This window comes from Peromyscus californicus, unplaced genomic scaffold (genome assembly GCF_007827085.1).
Source record: "Peromyscus californicus insignis strain IS unplaced genomic scaffold, ASM782708v3 Scaffold_15__1_contigs__length_86483966, whole genome shotgun sequence".
Classification (NCBI taxonomy): domain Eukaryota; kingdom Metazoa; phylum Chordata; class Mammalia; order Rodentia; family Cricetidae; genus Peromyscus; species Peromyscus californicus.
The window spans coordinates 50,373,622-50,394,004 of record NW_026294447.1 but is presented as its reverse complement, the minus strand read 5'-3'; the positions used below and the strand labels follow the sequence as shown (position 1 = coordinate 50,394,004).

Below are 20,383 nucleotides of genomic sequence, written 5' to 3'. Positions count from 1 at the left end.
TGTGTGTGTGTGTGTGTGTGTGTGTGTGTGTCCATCACTGCCCACTCGGTCCTAATGGCACCTCTCAGGCCTGTAGTTTCTTCTCCCTGCCCAGGGCAGACAGCCCTGAGCAGGCATGTGTATGTCCATCTCTGCCTGCTCTCCATGTCCCTTTTAAAACTGGGAAGTGGACAATAAATTTAAATCCTTTTCAATTTAGTCACAAAACAATACTTTTAATAAAATCATATTTTCTACATGTGAGACTAGTTGGTTTTCATTTTATGGTTATGAAAAATATAAACTCACCATTTTTATGACTAAAACACTCTCATAAGGATGAATTGAAAAACCTTAGGAAACTAGATAGGTTACTGAGTTCCAAGGACATGCTTATAAAAATAGGTTTTCCTCACTGGAGATGGTAATTATTAAAGATAGAAATTTTTTATCAACAATTATTTTTCTCAAACTTTTCCTCACTAATAATGTAATATGCTTCTCTATATCAATTTCTCATTACTTGTTGTATTTCTTTCTTCCCTAAAGAAAGTCTACTGTTTCTTCCAAAGTGAAAGCAAAGATACTTCAAGGGCTTATTTGAGTGTATTTACATCAGGAGGCCTTGCTCCCAAACTGATAATCTCTAACAGTACATACCATGAAGACTTCCACTTTAACTTATCTCTGGTAATTATGCTTTATTTTATACTATGTTATGTTAATGAGAAGAAGCATATTCTCACTTATTGGATATCTTTTTATAAGTTGGAAATTAAGTAATGTTGTATCTCTACAGATATTTTAAATCCAATAATACATGTTATGGAATATTCACTTACACTGTGTGAAGATATGTCACTGTGACTGGTTTAATAAAAATCTAAATGGCTGTAGCTTGGCCGGATTTGGGGGTAGAGAGAATGCTGGGAAGAGAAGGGTAAAGTTCTAAGGAGATATCAGGGATTCAGAGCAAGCAGCATGGGCTTTACAAAGTAAAGGTAACCAAACTACATAAAAGAATGTAGACTAAAAGATATGGGTTAATTTAAATTATAAAAACTAGTTAGAAACAAGCCTAAGCTATCAGCTAAGCTAGCTTCATAATTAATATGAAGTCTCTGTTTGGTTTTGGGAACTGGCAGCCAGGACAGAAAAATATGCCTACAAATACAGTATAAGTTGTTAATTAAGAAGTCATATATTTTTCAAGTACCTAGAATACATTAAAAAAGAAAATGATGATGGTGGTGATGATGGTGATGATGATAATGGCACATGCCTGTAATTCCAGCATTCGGTAGGTGGAGACATGAGGATTGCTGTAAGTTCAAGGCCATCCTGGAATACAGAGCAAAATCCTTTCTCTCCATCCCCTTTAAAAAATAAATCACTTAGAAGAAATGCATTTGAAGTAATTAATATTTCTGTTGCTTCTGAAGATCTGACATCATTTCTGCTAGCTTCGATTTCTTCCAGCATTTTCAGTGGCAGTCAAATGGCAGTGAACTAGAGTTGATCTCTACCATCTGTAAAAATTGTACCTTAATTTTAAACCAATTTATCAAGATAAATTCACATACCATTCAACTCACCCACTGAAAGTCTATATATAGTTCATTGGTTTTTAGTATATTCAGAGTTGTACAGGCTCACTAATATATAATTCCAGAACATTTCATCATCTTGAAAGACAACATGAAGTCATTAACTGTCACTCCTCACACTTCTTCCAATTTTCAGCCCTAAGCAACCACTATTCTGCTCACGTTCTCTCTCCCTCTCCATAGATTTTCTAATTCTTCATAGCCCATATAAATAAAATACAATACTTAGTATTGGTAGCCACCTACTTCAGTTTTCATAGTGTGCTCAAGTTCCATACACAACATGGGAAATGTCAATGCTTTGTTCTTTCTATGGGTAAGTAATACTCTACTGTAGACATAGCACATTTTGTTTATCCTTCAGAAGGTGAATATTGGACTATTTTCTATCTGTGGCTCTTATAACTGCTGCTGCTGTATATGGTTCTTTTTGTGGAAATAGGTTTTCATTTATTTGGGATACATAGTCAGGAATGGAATTGTTGGGTTATATGGTGAGGAACTGCTGTTTTCCAAGGTAGTAGTACTCTTTTCTTTTCCTATCCCTGACTACTTGGTCACAATTTGTCTACATCCTCACCAATGTTAACTATAATCTCCAAGAATATATAAAATGCCACCTCATCATGGTTTTGATTTGCATGTCTTTAATGCTGTCTATCACTTCTTGGGCTTATTGGTCACTTGAAATTTTTCTTAGGGGAAATGGTTATTCCAATTCCTTGCCCACTGTTATTGGGGTTTCTGTTTACACTGATAAATTATCAAAGTTATTTATATATTCCAGGTACAGCTCGCTTATAAGATAGGTGATTTGCAAATATTTTCTTCTACTCTAAAAGTTAAAAGTTTTGTGGCTTGTGCATTTTGTGTAATGTGTAGAAAACTCATCTCCTGGTCCAAGAGCTTACAGGTTTACCCCATCTTTGTTCCAGGATTCTATAGTTTTTACTTTCCTTTTTGCACATTGAAAATTTGTCATCCATTTTTTTATACTACAATACATAAGACTCATTTTGGAATAGCTACAGTTGATATATTTAACATTGAAAAATGAAAACAATTTGGGGGTCCTGTTAAAATATTTAAATTACAGACACAGTCAGGACAGGAATGATCTCAGCCCAATTCCTGAGATGGGGTGAAGGACTTGAGCCCAGCCTCCATCTGGAACAGGCTTCTCCTTCAAGCTGAGATAGGTTCAAGAGAAGAAGACCTCAGCCCCGTCTATGTGAGCAGACAACATTGAGAAGCTGCTATTGCTGGCCAGAGCTCATTTCTTCTTCTTCCCTGCGGCCTTATTTTCTTGGGATTCTGTTGCTCTATGTTTTATGTCTGTGAGATCTGAAAAAATGGCAAGAGCAGTCTTCCTTGACAGAACCCGATCCATATTGTTCATCCCTTTTAGGATCTTAGTATTGGGAGTGGCACAGACAGGGTTGAAGAAGCTCAGTTTGGGGTCACCTCTGTAGGATCCTCCAGTTTGAAGGAGCTTAAGAATCCTGGTTCCACTCAATAGTGCCCAAGCTATCTTGTTCTTGCTGACAGTTCCAGCACTTTCTGGGGTCACATCCACAGGCCACACTGCAGTCCAACCCTTGTTTCCTGCACCCATTAGTGTTTGTTCCTATACCATCCTCTGCAGGAACCTGTTTCCTTGGTTTCAGCTCCTCATCATTGGCATCACCATCTTCAGACTCATTTACAGAATGCTCTGAAAGATATGTTAGATACTCAATGTCTGTGCTCTGTTCCAGGAACTTGTCTCCAACACGGGATGGTTTGGGTGGAGGTGGAATGTAGTCAAAGGAAGAATCTGGAGATGGAAGGTCTTCCTTAGGAAGATGAGATTTCTGGCCTTTGGCACCTTGAAAGATGCTAAGTTTCTGTCTGATGGCTTCATTCTCTTGCAAAAGCTGCTGATTTTGCTCACATACTTCTTGAATTTTCCTAAACTGTTCCTCCTGATTCTGCAGTGTGTTCAGCAGCTGCTGCTCCTTTCCACTGATTGACACCTCCAGCTGCTTCTCTGCTCTTTGGCTTTGCTGCAGCTAGCTGACTGAGAAGGTAGAGCACCTTCTCTTAGTGCATTTGCTCTACCTTGAGCAACTCAGCTTTCCATTCTGTCTCTACCACATGACTCTGCTCCTCAACCAGCACCTTTTGCATTTTAGAATAGCCAGTCTGGCTCTGTTTCAGGTTGTTTTCAAGCTTGATGACCCATATTTTGGAGGATATCAGCTCTCCGACCAAATATATTAGGGCACATTTGGCTTCCAGAATAGTATCGATATTCTCCCAGTGTTGTTTTGACCTGTCTTCACTTTCTGCATCCAGGAGCTTTTGCTGTAGGTCAGCAATCTGAGCACTCCTGAGTTCCATTTCAGACTCTAGGCTTTTTTTTTTTTTTTTTTTTTTTTTTGGTTTTTTTTCGAGACAGGGTTTCTCTGTGTAGCTTTGCGCCTTTCCTGGAACTCGCTTTGGAGACCAGGCTGGCCTCGAACTCACAGAGATCCGCCTGGCTCTGCCTCCCGAGTGCTGGGATTAAAGGCGTGCGCCACCACCGCCCGGCCAGACTCTAGGCTTTTAATCTACTTTGTCATAGAATCCTCTGGCTCTGAAACATGACCACATACTTCATCTCTAGGAAATGTGCTCCTCTGGAGCGTAGGCGGTGGGTTCTCCCCACTTTCCTTGTTTTCTTTAAGTTGACCCACATCCAGGGCTAGGATCTTTCACTCTTCAGGAAGGTCAATCAGATGGCGTTTGACTTCTTCAGTACTGACCATAACTTCAATTTCATTTCTAAGCCAGTTCTTCACTCATGTTTCTGTGCCTTCTGTTCCACAGCTCTGAGTTTCTTTTTGTTTATCTGTGGCTTCCTGTTGCTTTTGGAGGGCATACTTGAGGTGCTTGTTGGTAGCTGCTGCCTCTTCAGTTTTCCACCTGAGCACACTGGACTGTTTCTGGAAGTCTCTTTCAAGTCTGAGCAGCTTGTATTGCCTTTTATGGTCTTGTTCTTTTAACTGGATTACTTCTCTGTCCTTTGGTTTCTTCCACTGTCTAGACTTCTCAGCATCTTCCTTCATCTGACACACTAACTTTACTCACTGGGTTTTCATCATCTGTATCTCCAGAGTCAGTTTGGAGACAGTCTTCTCAGTGGACTCTTTCAGTTTCAGAAGCTTGGACTGTTCATTTAGTTTCTTCTTCAAATCAGCTATTTGAGCCTTCAGCTCTTGTAGACGTTTGTTGTGATGCTCATTCAACGTGGCCTGGTTGACATCCTTCTTGGCTGCCTGAAGTTCCAGAAGCAATTGTTCCTTTTCCTTTTGCAGACTGCTGACTTCTAATTCTAGACTTTTGATGTTAGCCTCATACTGACACTGAATGGGCTGTTGTTGGCCACCACTGAAAGTTATCTTCCTAGCTAGGTCCTCTTTCAGTGCAAGAGCTTTATTAAACTCAGCAGAGTTCCTTAGATATCTGAACTTGATGTATCAGGGACTATGGGGATCCAGCCCCTCGATAGTCCCCTCCCAGGGTCCAGGAAGAATCTACAACCAGCTGATAATTAATCTTTGATGAAAAGAAATGAATCTATGTACACAAAACTTAGTTCATACACTTTATTCTTCTGTGATAGTTCTCTCTCTTCACAGCTTCTATTCTGCTCTCATGTCTAGCTCCTTTCTTGCCTGATTTCTCTCTATATTCTAGTTCTAGTCCTAGTCCCTTCTAGGTTCTCATCTATCTAGTTCTTTTCCCTATCAGCTCCTCTCCCATCTCCTTCTCTCTCATCTGGGTCTTCCTTATCTTTTTCTTCCCCATCTGGCTCTACCTCATCTTCCATCTCATTCCTCTAGTCCTCTCTTCTAGCCCTTCAATCTAGTTCTTCCCCATCTCAGTTTGTTCCTCTCAAGTTCTTCCCCATCTATTTCTTCCATTCTCTTTTCTCTTCTCCGTCCTGTGCCCTGGAAGTCCTGGTATATAAAGGGAGGGTCCGAGCAAAATTGTGTAAAGCTATTATTTAATGTCCACTTTTCCTAGGCGGTGTCTCCTTGTGGAATTTACCTTAAGTCAGGAGACTTGCATGTGGGCTGCTATCATGGTTAGTCCTCGGAAGTTGGGCACCCCCCCCCCCCGGGCGGTGTCTCCTTGTGGAATTTAAGTCAGGAGACTTGCACAAGGGCTGTTATCATTGTTATCCTCGGAAGTTGGGCACCTACCTGGGTGGTATTTCCTGTAGTACTTGAAAGTGGCTAAGGGAGATATCTGATTCCAGAGAAAGCCTTTCCCCAGGCTGTTCTCCAAATACCTGGAATGTGTATGTCCAAAGAGTGATCAGTCCACACTGTTAGCCCATCTTAGGGAAAAGTCAATTGGGAAAACTATGAAGGCACACATGATTTTCATAACAGAATACAGCTGATATATAACAAGCTAAGTAACACCAAAAATTCCTTGGGATTTGGATTCCTCTGAAGGAATTCCCTGATTTCTCCAGGTAGTGACTTTGCCATAACCAGCTGAGTTCTTATGATATATTCCTGCAGCCTGCAGCATTGATGTAGAGTGTGCTGTGTGGTAAATGCATCGGAAGACCTACTAGTCTCTGGACTGATGGTAATTTGACCATCTAGTGCCATTGCCAATTCTGTGGCTGCAGCTACAAAAGCAATGGTTTTATCTGACCGACAAATAATAACTTGTTGCAGACTGCAAATTAGTTCTGCATTTTCTATTAATTTCTGGTTTTCCAAAGTCTCTATAGCTTTTGAAGATCCATTTTACAGGCTGCATGATGCTTGAGCTCTTGTAGCTTGGTGTTACTTTTCTCATTTGCTTGTTCTGTAGCAATGATCCTTTCCAACATCTGACCAGCTGCCTTGCTCAGAACGTGACTTAAATTTTCATTCTCTTCTACCAGGGATTACTTCTTTTACATCAGAGATTGGAGGGTCTCTTTTGGTTCTATGTTTATAAATCCAGGCAGACTACTTCCCCCGGGCCTGGAGCAGCAAGACTTGTAGCTGTTGAACCTGATACTTCAGATGATTAAATTCAGCATATTTCTTTCACTGGCTGTGATTCTAGGGAAAAAGAATGTTTCTTTGGTACTGGTTTCAGAGTCAAGGCATGCTCCTTTGGTTATGGGTTCAGGGATAAAGTATTTTTTTTCACTGTCTTGGGTCTCAGATCTGGGGTGTGTTTCTTTCACTGGTTCTTGGATCCAAGGTGTAGGTAGGTTTCTTTAGCTAGCCCCTTTTCCCTACAATCCATTACCTGTTAGCTAAACTGAGTCAACTGACTCTATATTTGCCCCCATAATATCAGTGGTAGGGTCCTGGAGAAGTCCCACAAAAGACCACCATCCACATATGCAATCAGCAAGACCATTTATTTTCCAGCATGCTGGGGCCGTCCATCCTACTCAAAGGCAAAATGGCAATGACCCCAAGAGAAGCTCCCAGGCTTCTTTTAAGCACAACCAAAGGGAATTCCTAGGGCAGTTAGGTCATCTCAGATATGATTGGCTTAAGCAAGTGGCAATCATAGTAGTATGTTCTAATGGGCTAGGGCCAGTCACAGGCTGGTTAAGGCTACAGCTTTTCCTTTTGGGGGCAAGCCTAGATGAGTCCCAGGCTTTGTCCTTATTTGGTTATTACCTTGAGCTATCGACTGCAGAGGCTAGCTTGCCTAGTATGTGTTGACTGTTGGGACTGGCTCAGGCCTGGTATGTACTTGATCCCTCATCCCTGCTGTCAGAGGTATTGAAGATTGATTGTCCGTTGTTCATGGCTCTTGCTCAGAAACTGCCTCCTCGGTTCCAAGAAGCAGGAACTGAGACCTAGTTCTTAATTGAGTTATTATGGCAGGCTGTCATGATATTTGGCTGGCCCTCTCAATCAGTTACATTTGCCTTTTTTTCCTCTATTGTCATTGTTTTGGTTGAAAACTGGATATGGAAGGCAGCATGTGGCAACTCTGGATTCTGGTTCATTCTTCTAAGAAATGCAATTTTTACTGTTAGTCTAAAGCAGATAATTTCTTTGGTAAAAAAGAAAAAAACTGCAAACTGTCTTACCTGTAGTTCTGATGGTTAATATGCTGCTAGTTTTTTTCTTCCATTGCTTTTTGTTAGGTTCCATGAGAAATCTCATAAAAGACCACCACTCACATATGCAATCAACAAGAGCATTTATTAAAATTACCAACATGTTGGGGGCTGACCATCTGACAAAGTAGCAATTGGTGACACCAAGAGAAGCTTGTCAGCTCCTTCTTAGCAGGGCTAGGGGAATTTCTCGGAGGAGAGATTAGTCTGGGGGATGATTGGTGAAGAAAAGATTAGTCTGGGGGCTGATTGGTGGGTGGCTCTAGTGGTTAAGGACTTTCCAGCAACAGAGTAGGGAGAGCCATCTTTAGCTAGCAGATGGCTGTGGGGTGCCTGTTGATTGGTTGCCCCTGAGTTGTGGTCTTCCTGAGAACTGTTTGTTCAACTTCAGTAAACTGAAACTAAAGCCTGGTCCCTGACAGGGCTATTAGAAATCTGTCATGGCTCCCCGACCCTCTTACTTTTCTTTTTAAAGCTGTTCTGGGAGTGTTTTCTACACTGGTGTAGCAGGAGGATTTAGACATGTTTTTGATGTGAATTTTAAAGCTCCCCATTCTTAATGCTCTCCTGTTCCTGGCATTTCCACGTTAAATTTCCAAATGTTTTGCTAGCCCCATGCCTTGACTCTGTAATGATTCAGCTTTGTGCTTCCTGGGCTGTTCTAACATGTAACATGTGAATATATATCTTACTATCAATGCGAACAATATGCTATTACAAACAATGATGCAGTGTGTGTGTGTGTGTGTGTGTGTGTGTGTGTGTGTGTGTGTGTGTGTATGATTTCACTCATATGTGGGTGTAACATGGGGATAATCCCTAAGAGTGAAATTTGCTATTGAAAACCCTTTCTCTATAAGTGGACCTTATGTATATATATTTGGATATTTTTGATTAATTTAATTTTTAAATTATTGGGCAGGATGCCAAAGTAAGTGTTGTTATCAATGTTGTAAAATAATGTATGCTGGTTTTTTCTTTCTTCAAGTTCAACAATCGGGCTCTCTGGTTCATTGATATTCCTAGAGAAAGCATCACAGTAAACACAGGTAAGAAGGATCTGAAGTAATTCTTGTACTCATGGGTCTGCATTGCCAAATTTAGCAAATAAAAGCATTGACTTCATGGAATAAATTACACCTTATCTCATGTGTTGTTGACAGACATTTCCTGGGGACATGCAACACACATATCTACTCTGTCTACTCACCCCAGAAAGGGAGCCAGCAGCAGACTGAAGTAACTATTGTACCAGTGTCCATTTTGGAGTTTTTTCAGAGGCTTCCTAAGCAAGTTGTGATGGGTTCCTCATGAGTAACAGGGATAACTCAAGTGTGGCTGCACCACCAGAAAGCTCACCCTAACTTGGGTTGTGACTCCCCAAACCTGCAGCCCTGTAGCTTTCTACAAGCTTGCTGCAGCTCCTCAGTCAGGACATCTCTCTTTCCTGGGATGTCTAGTCAATCTCTACCCTCTGCAACTGTTTACTCCCCCTTACATAGTTGGGTGAAGGCACAAAGAATCTTCCACAATTCTGTTCTGGATTTGTACCCTTTGGTCTACCTACTGAAACTGGTGAGCCAAGGCCTGCCCTGTGGAGGAAATGTTTTGATTTGGAGAGAACATTATAATTTGGAGGAATGTTCCATTAAACATCATATGAATGCCTCATATACTTGTATGGGACATACTAATAATTATTTGTGGTTTATCTAAAATTCAAATTTAACTGGGCATTTTCTCTGGCAGTCTTACAAGTTGACTGGGCTAACATGTTTGTATTATATAGCAGTATGTATTTTTATACCATCCCTTATTTAAAACAAACCCATTTTCTAGAAGTTGGAAATTGTAATACTGGGGAAATTGGGCCTTGATATTTTTATTGAACTGGAATTAATCTGAAAATGTTACAGGATGTAATATGTGATGTATTATTTTGTTATGAAATCTACTCATAAATGGTGTGTGGAAGTATAACATCACATACTGCTGTAAATACCCAGAGGGAGAAGAGGAGGAATATCAAATTCCAGGAGTTGGGAATATTGAGCTAGTGGACCAAATTAATATCTTTTCAGTCATGGGATATATTCTTATATTTGAAAAATGGTGGAACTCTAAAGATATGTGCAAAATAAATACTGAATTAATTTTGCCTATAGAAATTAAAATATTGATTTTTTATTTTATTTTTTATTTCAACATCTCCCTGCCTCAGCCATCATAATTGCCTATAGCCATTTGTCTAAGGATGGAACATAATTCTCCCTTCAAAAGTTGTTGGGTGGATTGGTGCTGTTATTTATTATTCAGATTTGTTTTGGCAACCATATATTTTTGATTTCATGAGTGCATCTTTCCTGTCATATAGAAGATGCAATCTTGCAAGTAACATCCTGGTCCTCACTAGCTCTCACAATCTTTCCACCACCACACCAGTGGTTCCACAATGTTCTCTGAGCCTTAGGTGTAGGGGTTGTGTTATACATGTAGCTGGGCACTCTATGTGCAGCCAGAAGTTTTCCTGTGTCCTGCAGCCACTTGGTTCCAAATAAACACACAGAGGCTTATATTAATTACAAACTGTTTGGTCTATGGCTCAGGCTTATAGCTATCTAGCTCTTTCATCTTGTATTTACCCAATTCTATTAATCTGGGTATTGCCACGTGTCTTGTGACTTTACCAGTGTTCCATTTCATCTTGTTCCCCTGGCAGCACTCAGTGTCTCTCTGACTCCACCTTTCTTCTCCTTGTATCTCTCTTGGATTTCCCAACTGGCTATATCCTATTTTGCCATAGGCCAAAACAGCTTCTTTATTAACCAATAGTAACAACCCATATTCACAGTGTACAGAAAGACCATCCCACAGGACTCCATGGTCTGTTGTTCTCTACATTTTGACCAATTATGACTTTCTCTAATAGTCTTTGCTGTGAAAAGAAGCCTCTGTGACAAGAGGCAAGAGCTACATGTGTCTGTGGCTATAAGGAAAAGTATTAAGAATGCAGTTAGAAGTCAGGCATGGTGGCACACACCTTTAATCTCAGCACTAAGGAGGCATGGGCAGGCAGATCTCTGTGAATTTGAGACCAATCTAGTCTACAAAGAGAGTTCCAGGACAGCCAGAGCTGTTACATAGAGAAATCTGTCTCAAAAGAATGAGGAAGAGGAGGAGGAGGAGAAAAGGAAGAATAAGAATAAGAATAAGAATAAGAATAAGAATAAGAAGAAGAAGAAGAAGAAGAAGAAGAAGAAGAAGAAGAAGAAGAAGAAGAAGAAGAAGAAGAAGAAGAAGAAGAGAATGCAGTTAGAGATTATAGTGATTTGGAAAAATAGTAGTAATAGGTCCTCTTCTAGATTCCATGGCTTCATCAGCCATAGGTAGTTAGCTAAGTGCACAATACCCAGCATTACTTCCCTACTACTGTGTGAGCTTTTAGTCCAATTAGTCAGCTGTTAGCTACTACCAAGATACAAGTGCCAATCTGGCACCTCTAGGGATAGCTTTGCTGTGCTGGTCATTGTTGTGATTTATACTAATCACAACTTGGTAGGACTATTGATTGGGTTTCTCACTTGGCAGTTTGCATAACTCCTTCCATTACTATGATGGGTAGTCCTCAGGGAGGAACCTTTGGATCAGATCCAGTTTTATTCCTTCAAGTTGTTTTGGAATATTTGTACACTGTGTGAAGATATATTGCTGTGATTGATTTAATGAAGAGTTGAATGGCCAATAGCTTGGCAGGAGGTATAGGTGGGATTTCTGGGGAGAGAATGGAAGAGGAGGAGGAATCTAGGGGCAGGAGAAGCCAAGATACACAGAAGGGAAACAGAAGGTACAAGATGGAAGAGCGATAATGCCATGCGATAGAACAAAAATTAATTTAAATGGGTTAATTTAAGTTATAAGAGCTAGTTAAGAACGAGCTTAAGCTATATAGGCTGAGCTTTCATAATTAATAAGAAATCTCCATTATGTCATGGAGATTTTGGATTTTGGAGCTGGCTGATGAGACAGAGAAATCTTGTTACATATGACACCTAATATGGGGTTTGAATATCCAAATATAGGGCCTGAAAAAACTAAGAAAAGTTCTGGACAAGGAGCCAGATATGGGTTCCTAGTCCTGCAGTCTCTCAGGTGGGCCAATACTCAGCAGCATACAGAGATTCCTGTCTGCTACCTGAAGCCTGGAGCTAGCTGCCATCCCCATGCACCAGTGCCATGTGCTAAGCTGAGTCACTCAGCAGCTGACAGCAGTTTAAGATCTGTCTCATGTGGTCAGATTATGATGCAGGCACTTAGTAAAGCCAGGTTCAGATACAGCAAACCTCTAAAAAGGGACTGTATGTATACAAACATGCTTAAATACTGAAGAGAGAAAAGAAAATGAGTATAAACAATCATAGAAAAAATAGTTTAAAAATAATAAAGTAAAATTTTTAAAGAAAGAATAAAGTAATATAAAAAATAAGCCACCTAAAGATGGGAAATACATAGGGCATCTGGATCCTGCATGGTACTTTGTTGACTTGGAATTTTTTGAATGTTGATGAGCAAATAACAGCTGCTGAGAGACATTGGATTATGGAAAGGACTGCTGGATTAAACCAGCCTATATATTTTAGAAATGTTTTGGCTTCAGGATGTAAGTCGAGAAATGAATTGTGTTAGGGGAGAGGTTATGCCTTTGTTTCCACAGGAAACAAAAGGCTGTGGATTCCTTCAAAGTAAATAGAGATCAGATTTGACCAGGGGAGACCTCCTGATGATCTTGGCTACAGACATGAGAAAGGAAGACAGAAAAGACTACAAGACAGGTGACATGTATGCTGATACCTCAGCTTGGGAATGGCTCTGAGACTGGATGAGACATGATAAATCTTGTTTGTTACAGAGTCATTATGACTTATTAATTACATGCCATACTTTTATATTACAGTTTGGTTATATGGTACAAACAAACATAAAGTTAGCAAATGCCTTTTACCTGCTCAAACATAAAACAAAAAACATCTTTAGCTGACTTGTACACACTATACATTCCTTACTTGTATTAATACAGATATATATGTTACCTTTAAATATTTGTGTGTTGCTGAGTGGTGGGAGCACATGCCTTTATTCCAAGCATGTAGGGAGGCAGAGGCAGGTGGATCTCTAAGTTCAGCGTAGCCTCATCTACAAAATGAGTTCTAGGACAGTCAGAAATGTTACACAGAGAAACATTGTCTTGAAAAACCAAAAAAAGAAAAAAGAAAAGTTTGTGTGTTTTCAGAAAAAGAAGAACAGGACTTTACACCAATAAAAGCAATAGCCCAGATGATCCAGCCTCTCAGAATGCCTCAGTTGCAGTTTTCTCAAAATTCTGCGTCCAGAACTTCAAAGCTGCTATCCAAGATGGACCAGCCTCACAGAGTATTCCAGCCAAGAGTTCAGATCAGCTCTAGACTTTCCTATTACACAGAGCCTAAGCAAACAAACAAATAAACAAAAATATTACAGCTAGTTTTCCCTGGACTTGACCATTATCTCCATTTTCTCAGGGTCCCCTAAAAAAGCTATCATCCCCAGGCAACAGGAAGTAATTTTAAGAATATAATGCCCACATTCCAAAGAGGTGGGGTGGGTAGTTTTTTTGGTCATTTGGTGGATTATAGATGTTTTTCATTGTTTAGGGAGACTGGTTAAAAGTTGTTAGTGGTCATGGTCAGAAAAAAAGCTGAACAAAGTAAATTAGATTCAGAGATCTAGTTCTGAAAAGAAAAAGAGGTGATATAGAAATCTTAGGATAAAAGGTAGACTATTGAATCTACTTTCAAACTAAAAAAAAAACTAATACTCTCAAATATTTTAGATTGTATAGATTTTTGTGTATTGATACAAACTTAAGGTTATTTTTGTCAGAACATACTCTACATATGTTTCTTTTATTTAAAATATTTTTGTGTATAGATAAAAATTTCATTATTTTTATTATATGTGTGTGTGTTTCTACTTTTCTTTAAGATATTGTACCTATGCAGCTCATTTAACAATGTAATGTAAACTTCTTTTCTTGAAAGTTATTATTATAAACTATTCAGGATAATTAAAAACCCATTTTAGTAGTTAGTCACCTATAATAATCAAACCTGTAATCATGTTAGGTATGCTTTCAAGGTCTAATAGAGATATATTTTAAATAGATAGATGTTCTTCAAACACTTCAATTACCTACAGAATATGACATTTAAAATGCTTAAAAACAATAGGCTTTTAATGACAGTGAGATACATCTGCTCCTTAAAGCTCCAATCTACTTCAAAAAGGGATGATGGGAATCAAAGAACCTCCATAGGGAGTTTACTTTTATTGTGGCAGAGTTATCCACTGGGCAAGAAACTGTCTTAGCCTTGACTGCTGACAGTATGCTGTCCAAATTGGACAAGCAGGACACAAAAGAAGAATACGACTGAACTTTGTGAAGACAAGATAGGATAGTCCTTCAAAACTTTCCTGATTCACAAAAAAGTCTGTCAGATATTCTAAGCCTGTAGGCAAAAGATGGATGTCCCAACATTGCAGAGGACCCTTGGGTGACTGTCCAGGCAACCAGCTGTCTCTGTCATTTCTATAGGTTTGAAAGTTGCTTGCTCTGTACTTCATATTTACTCAGGTAATATTGTATCTCTCTGGGGTCTTTGATGGGGTTGAATACTATTTAGTTATAGTTACAGTTTTTCTTGTTAACAAATTCAGAAAAGAAACTCAAAAAAGAAGTGTAAAGTATAGAAGGTTGAGAGGCATAAAAGATTGAATTGTTTATCTAAAAAAATAATACAAGTTTAATAGCAAATGCCTTAGGTATAAAACTTTAAATTCACCAAGATAGGATAGATAAAAGTACTTTCTCCAAAGTTGCCAAATATAAGTGGAATGGGCATTATGAATGTAATTCTTACCTGGTAATTATTCTTATTTTATGTAGTCTTACTATGGTAGCATTAAAACCTTTCCTTTTTATTTAGACAAGAAGGGGGAAATATTGTGGGATATTTGTACACTGTGTGAAGATGTATTGCTATGATCGGTTTAACAAAGAGCTGAACAGCCAGTAGCTAGGCAGGAGGTATAGGTGAGATTTCTGGGGAGAGAAAGGAAGAGGAAGAGGAAAGGGGCAGGAGAAGCTAGGAGACAGAGAGAGGAAATAGAAGGTGCAAGATAGGAGAGAGGTAATGCCATGTGATAAAACGTAGATTAAGTTATAAGAGCTAGTTAGGAAAAAGCCTAAGCTATAGGCTGTGTTTTCAAATTAATAATAAGTCTCCATGTCATTATTTGGGAGCTGGCTGGTTACACCAGGTCCCATAACTAAAATATATGATATCTTCAGAATCAGGGACTTACCTTCAGATTCTGAGAGACAACCAAAGGCAACTGCAATAGCCTATATTGTTTTGGGAGTTGCTTGGTCTCCCTAGACCAACAGAACCTCATGAGGAAGTTTCTCATGCCTGGTTCTGAAGTTTTTATTAGTCTGTGGCTTATGTGGGAAGCTTTAGCACCCCATGTAGAGTAACTTCATTTATCCTATGTGTATGTGCATGTTGTATATACATACACTTCCATAGATTGTATGTAATTCAGGCAAATATAAAATAATATGATTCCCTATGGCTTTTTTAATCCTTGGTGTTATAGCTCTTCCTTCCTTCTTCCCTCAGCATTGCCCTCACTCCACACTCTGCAATAAGGCACCCTCTCATTTTTTCCATTTTAAATTTATTTCATTCACTTATTTGCTTATATTTTTTTGGGGACATGATCTCCCTATGTAGCTCTAGCTGGCCTGGAATTTACAAAGATCTGCCTTCATCTGCCTTCCAAGGGCACATACCACACCCAGCTAAGAAATTTTAGTTTGTAGAAACCAATGGCAAAAATGCAGCCACGTTACACAAAGGAAATACAAATAAGAAATAGAAAGCAATTGAGAACCCAGGAAATACTGTCACCATGCCTTGCTTAACTTTTTATGTTTTCCAGAATCTATTTTCTTTCTCTGAAGACTGGCTTTCTAAAGCTAACTTAGTAGTTTTGAATCTTTGTATATATTTTTCCTAGAGGTCAGCCCAATTCCAGATTCCCAGGAGACTATCATCACTTTGCTCATTGATGGTCCAAAATTTACTTACGTGCCAATAAAATATGCACCCAAAGGAACACTGGGAGAGTGGAATAGGACTTGGGCAGACCTACCTCTCTAACTATGGGGTAATAGTGTGCCCTACTAAATGAAGAGGGGTGAGGATAGGGCAGAAGTGACAGATAAGGAAAGGTCAACAATAAAGACAGAAACTGTAGCTGTGAGAGATGACATGGACTGTATCACTATCTTTATCTTTTATTCATCTACTAAAAATTGACTCTACAGTAAAATGCTTTTCACACAGGCATGAGGAGCTGTGGTCATATCCCTAGGAGCCATGTAAAGCTTGACTTTGTAGTGTGCACCTGTATTCCAGTGTTCCTATGGAGAGATGGTAGTAGAGACAGGAGAATCCCCAGAGATTTCTTTGCCCTACAAAATATCAAAAAAGATACCATGCTTCAAACAAGGTGAAAGTCACAGATTGATACCCAAGGTTGTCCTCATACAGCCATACTGCATGGAACCTGTATGTCTGAACTAATGGAATTTTTTTTAATGTTTTATGATTTATTTATTTTTACTAAAAGCTCATCTTAAATTTTACTCTTTAAATTGTACCTTCATTCGTGTAAAGTAAAATATTTTTACTATAGACACAATTTTGACAATTAGTTCTTCTATTGTGTATCCATAGCTTAGGCCATTCTGACAGGGGTAAGATTAAATCTGGAAGTAGATTTAATTTGTATTTCCCTGATATCTACATACTTTGAACATTTTAAAGCATTTCTCAGCTATTTCTGTTTCATCTCTTGAGAACTCAGTTTTTCAATTGTTATTATAGACCATTACACTTAACATAATTGTTTATTTGATTCTATTGAAATCTACCATCTTAGCTGGGTGGTGGTGGTGCATGCCTTTAATTCCAGCACTCAGGAGGCAGAGGCAGGTGGATCTCTGTGAGTTCGAGGCCAGCCTGGGCTAAAGAGTGAGTTCCAGGAAAGGCGCAAAGCTACACAGTGAAACCCTGTCTCAAAAAAACCAAAAGAAAGAAAGAAGAAAGAAAGAAAGAAAGAAAGAAAGAAAGAAAGAAAGAAAGAAAGAAAGAAAGAAAGAAAGAAAGAAAGAAAAAGAAAAAGAAAAAGAAAAGAAATCTACCATCTTGCAAATGGAACAAAGTTTTACTTACCTGTTAGTTGCCTTCAGATTTACTATTACTATTTCCCCTTTTCTGTCTTCATTTTATGTAAATTTCTTTTATGATTCCATTTTACCTCTACTATTGGGACATTATGTCTTCATTTTTTCAATGTTTTACTATATATTTTAACTAATTACCATCTACTCTTATACAATATATTTCAGGGATTTTATCTTTAGTGAAATATTAGCCCTTCATTTTTTTTTTATTTTATAGTTTCACCAAGGGCAGAAGCCCTATGGCCATCTGTAGTCATCACCAAGTCTTCTCTCCTCACTACCTGTCATCTCTCCCAAGGATATCTAACCCCAACAATATCTCACTTATTTCTGTCTTTTGTCTTTATATTCTGGCCCTTTCCATCCTCCTATTTATAATATAATAGTATAATTATGTGCCCATGACAGCCGCCTATCTCTCCCTACACCTAACCACTCAAGACTCTGGGAACCACCATTCAGTTCTGTCCTATAAAAGCAACTTCTTTACATTCTACATGTAAATGAGTAGGCATGGGTTATTTCACCTAATATGATATTCTCTAGATTCATCCATGTTATCTCAAATAATAAGATTTCATAGTATTCATGTGAGTGTGGGTATACTACATTTTTGGTTTTCATGCCAATGAAAATGGACATTTTGGGTGACTGTTCTGATTATGGTGAATAGTACAAAAAAAAAGAGGCAGCAGACAGGCATCTCCTTGACCCATTGATCTCACTGCCTTTGGCTACATACCCAGTGTAGGATTGCTGGATTATTTTTAATATTTTGAGAAGTATCCACACTGCTTTCCCTCATGGCTACATTAATTTACATGCCTATAACAAAGTTGAAGGGTTACTAGTTCCCAACATCCTTACCAACACTTATTAACTTTTGTCTTTTTGGTTATGAACATTCTATTATTCATAAGATGATATCATGTCATGGTTTTCAATCACATTTCTATGGATATTAGTAATGTTTTATATACTAGCTGGCCATTTACATGTCTTCTGAGAATTGCCCATCTTAAAATCTATTTGCTTTCTTGTTATTGAACTATCATTGAAAGTGTGGGATAAGTACAATGGTGAATGATCATTTTACTGTGCTAGTGACTTATGTTTTCTAGTATTTTTAAAGATTTATTTATTCTTATTTTATGTGAGTGTTTTGTCTACACATATGCATATGAACCATGTGGGTATAGAGCTCACATAGGCCTGCATAGAGTGTTTGAAACCCTGGAAATGGAGGTTCAGGTGGCTGTGGTGGCTCTGTGGTTGCTGCCAACTGAACCTGAATCCTCTAGAAGAGCAGCAAGTGCTTTTAACTACTGAGCAATCTCTTCAGCTACTGGTATTTTTTGAGGATATGTTACCTTAAGGTTTATCAGGAATGTTGACTAGGCATTTTCTCTTTATAGTCAGCCCTTATCTGATTTGGAATCAGGGTGATACTGACCTTGTACAAAGTGTTTAGAAGTATTCCTTCTGCTTCATTATGGGCACTAGTTTGATAAGAAATTGTTGTTAATCCTTCCTTACACATTTAGTCAAATTTAATATTGCCACCCTCAAGTCCTGTACTTTTCTTTGACAGGTACTTTAAAATAATATTATACTGTTTCACAAAAAGGATATGATTTTTTTCCTCACTGTAGCTGTTGGAGAAAAATTAGGATCTAAATTTATTACCACTAAGATACATTGCTGTGGTAGTAAAATCATTTCATGATTTTTTCCCTATTTCATCAGAAAATAAGTTTCAGAAAAAATATGCAAAATGTGACACATAGATGTAGTGAAAATGACTATAAAAGGAAAAGGTATTGTTGTTGGTAGTGTTAACATTCTTCCATTTCATCAACATGACATGTAAAAAGTTGTTTATCTTTTATTTTTAGACATCGCAGCTGTAGAAGAATGGATAATAAAGGTCACAATGCATAAAGGATTAAACATTTATGATACTGAAGGGACCCTACTGGATCTTGTCCGAGGTAAATATCAGCACATAAAGTAGAATGGAATTCACATACTGTTTGGACAAACTTTGATGACTACCACACAGTGCCAATTCCTAGAGGGTCACAACCACAGTCTGATGGCACAAACAAGATACACATACACACACACACACACACACACACACACACACACACACACACACACACACATATATGTGTGTGTGTATATATATATATTATATATATATATATATTATATATATATGGCAGTATGCAGAAATGAGATTGGTCTGTTTGAGGAGCTCAGAGGAACCCTTCTTGCTGAAGCACAGAAAATGATGGCATGGTTGGTGTCCCCTGAGTTTGGAAAGGCTGGCAGGGATTGTGGGGCTTTTTACTAGCTATAACAAAAAGGCATCAACTGAGTACATTGAGTAGGAAGGTGATACATTCTGACTTAAGCTTTGGAAAAGGTCCCAGGGTTGGGTGCTTGTCAGCCAGAGACCTACTCTTGGGGAAGGATGGCAGGAATGGAATAAAGGCCATGGCTAGCAGCTGTTGTATCATCACACCCAAGAGCTGCCTGTAAACCTCAGGCTGTGGTGCATGCAGTGCAGAAGGTGAGCAGTAGCAGCCCAAAGAATACACATTGTAAGTAGAGCAGATGGGATTCCTGATAGCCAGGGGTGAGGGAAGTGGGGCATCAAGGATGAACCCTCTGCTTCTTCTGGAGCAATCAAGTCGAGCAGTATCAGTTCCTGAAAGTTAGAGATAGGAGGAGCAACACAAGGAAGTGGGAGTCAAGGAGAAAGGTGAGGGTGTGCTTCTAAGTCTGTATTCACTACTAACCTCACAAGAGGTGCTTAAAAATCCTGTCTGTGCTGCCTCATATCTAATACAGACTGCAATAGACCCAAGCTGTGTGTCTAAATTCTGTGTTGTATACATAAACTGTTTTTAATCACAGGTCAACAGTGACCTTCACATTGGTCACTACTTTTCTCTCTCTCTCACTTGGCAGCAGACAAACCTTAATTGTTCTCTAGTTTTTTGCTTTTTTTTCCCCCCAGAAACAGAATTGTTCTTTAATCAGAACAAATGAAGAGCCTCAGTCTCTGCAGGAGTAGAGACTGTGCAAGTGGCAGATGAGGGTTAAGGACTTCATATGACAAACAGGGGGAACTTTGGGAATGTAAGTTTCCATAGGCAAGTCAGTTCCCCTGCAGTTGAAAAGTGGTAATTACCAAAAAGGGTCAGTGTGTTGATCCTACCAGAAGCTTACCAAAGGTGTTTGTCAGTCAAATCAACATTCCTAAACAATTTCTCACTCACCTGAGGCTTTTAGATCACTAACACTCTCTAGTTCTTATGACTT

The 20,383-nt window shown here is 38.8% G+C and overlaps 1 protein-coding gene and 1 pseudogene across 1 annotated transcript in view; one reads left to right on the top strand and one right to left on the bottom strand.

The window, feature by feature from the left end:
* Positions 1–20,383, top strand: part of LOC128110625 (cation channel sperm-associated auxiliary subunit beta-like) — a 195,021-nt gene that overhangs the window by 20,255 nt on the left and 154,383 nt on the right. Inside the window, exons 3-5 of the mRNA XM_052738258.1 lie at positions 529–669; positions 8,693–8,753; positions 18,946–19,041. Coding sequence (XP_052594218.1) covers positions 529–669; positions 8,693–8,753; positions 18,946–19,041 — 298 coding nt within the window. The remainder of the gene's footprint in view (positions 1–528; positions 670–8,692; positions 8,754–18,945; positions 19,042–20,383) is intronic.
* On the bottom strand, positions 2,788–8,258 carry LOC128110593 (chromosome-associated kinesin KIF4A-like; annotated as a pseudogene).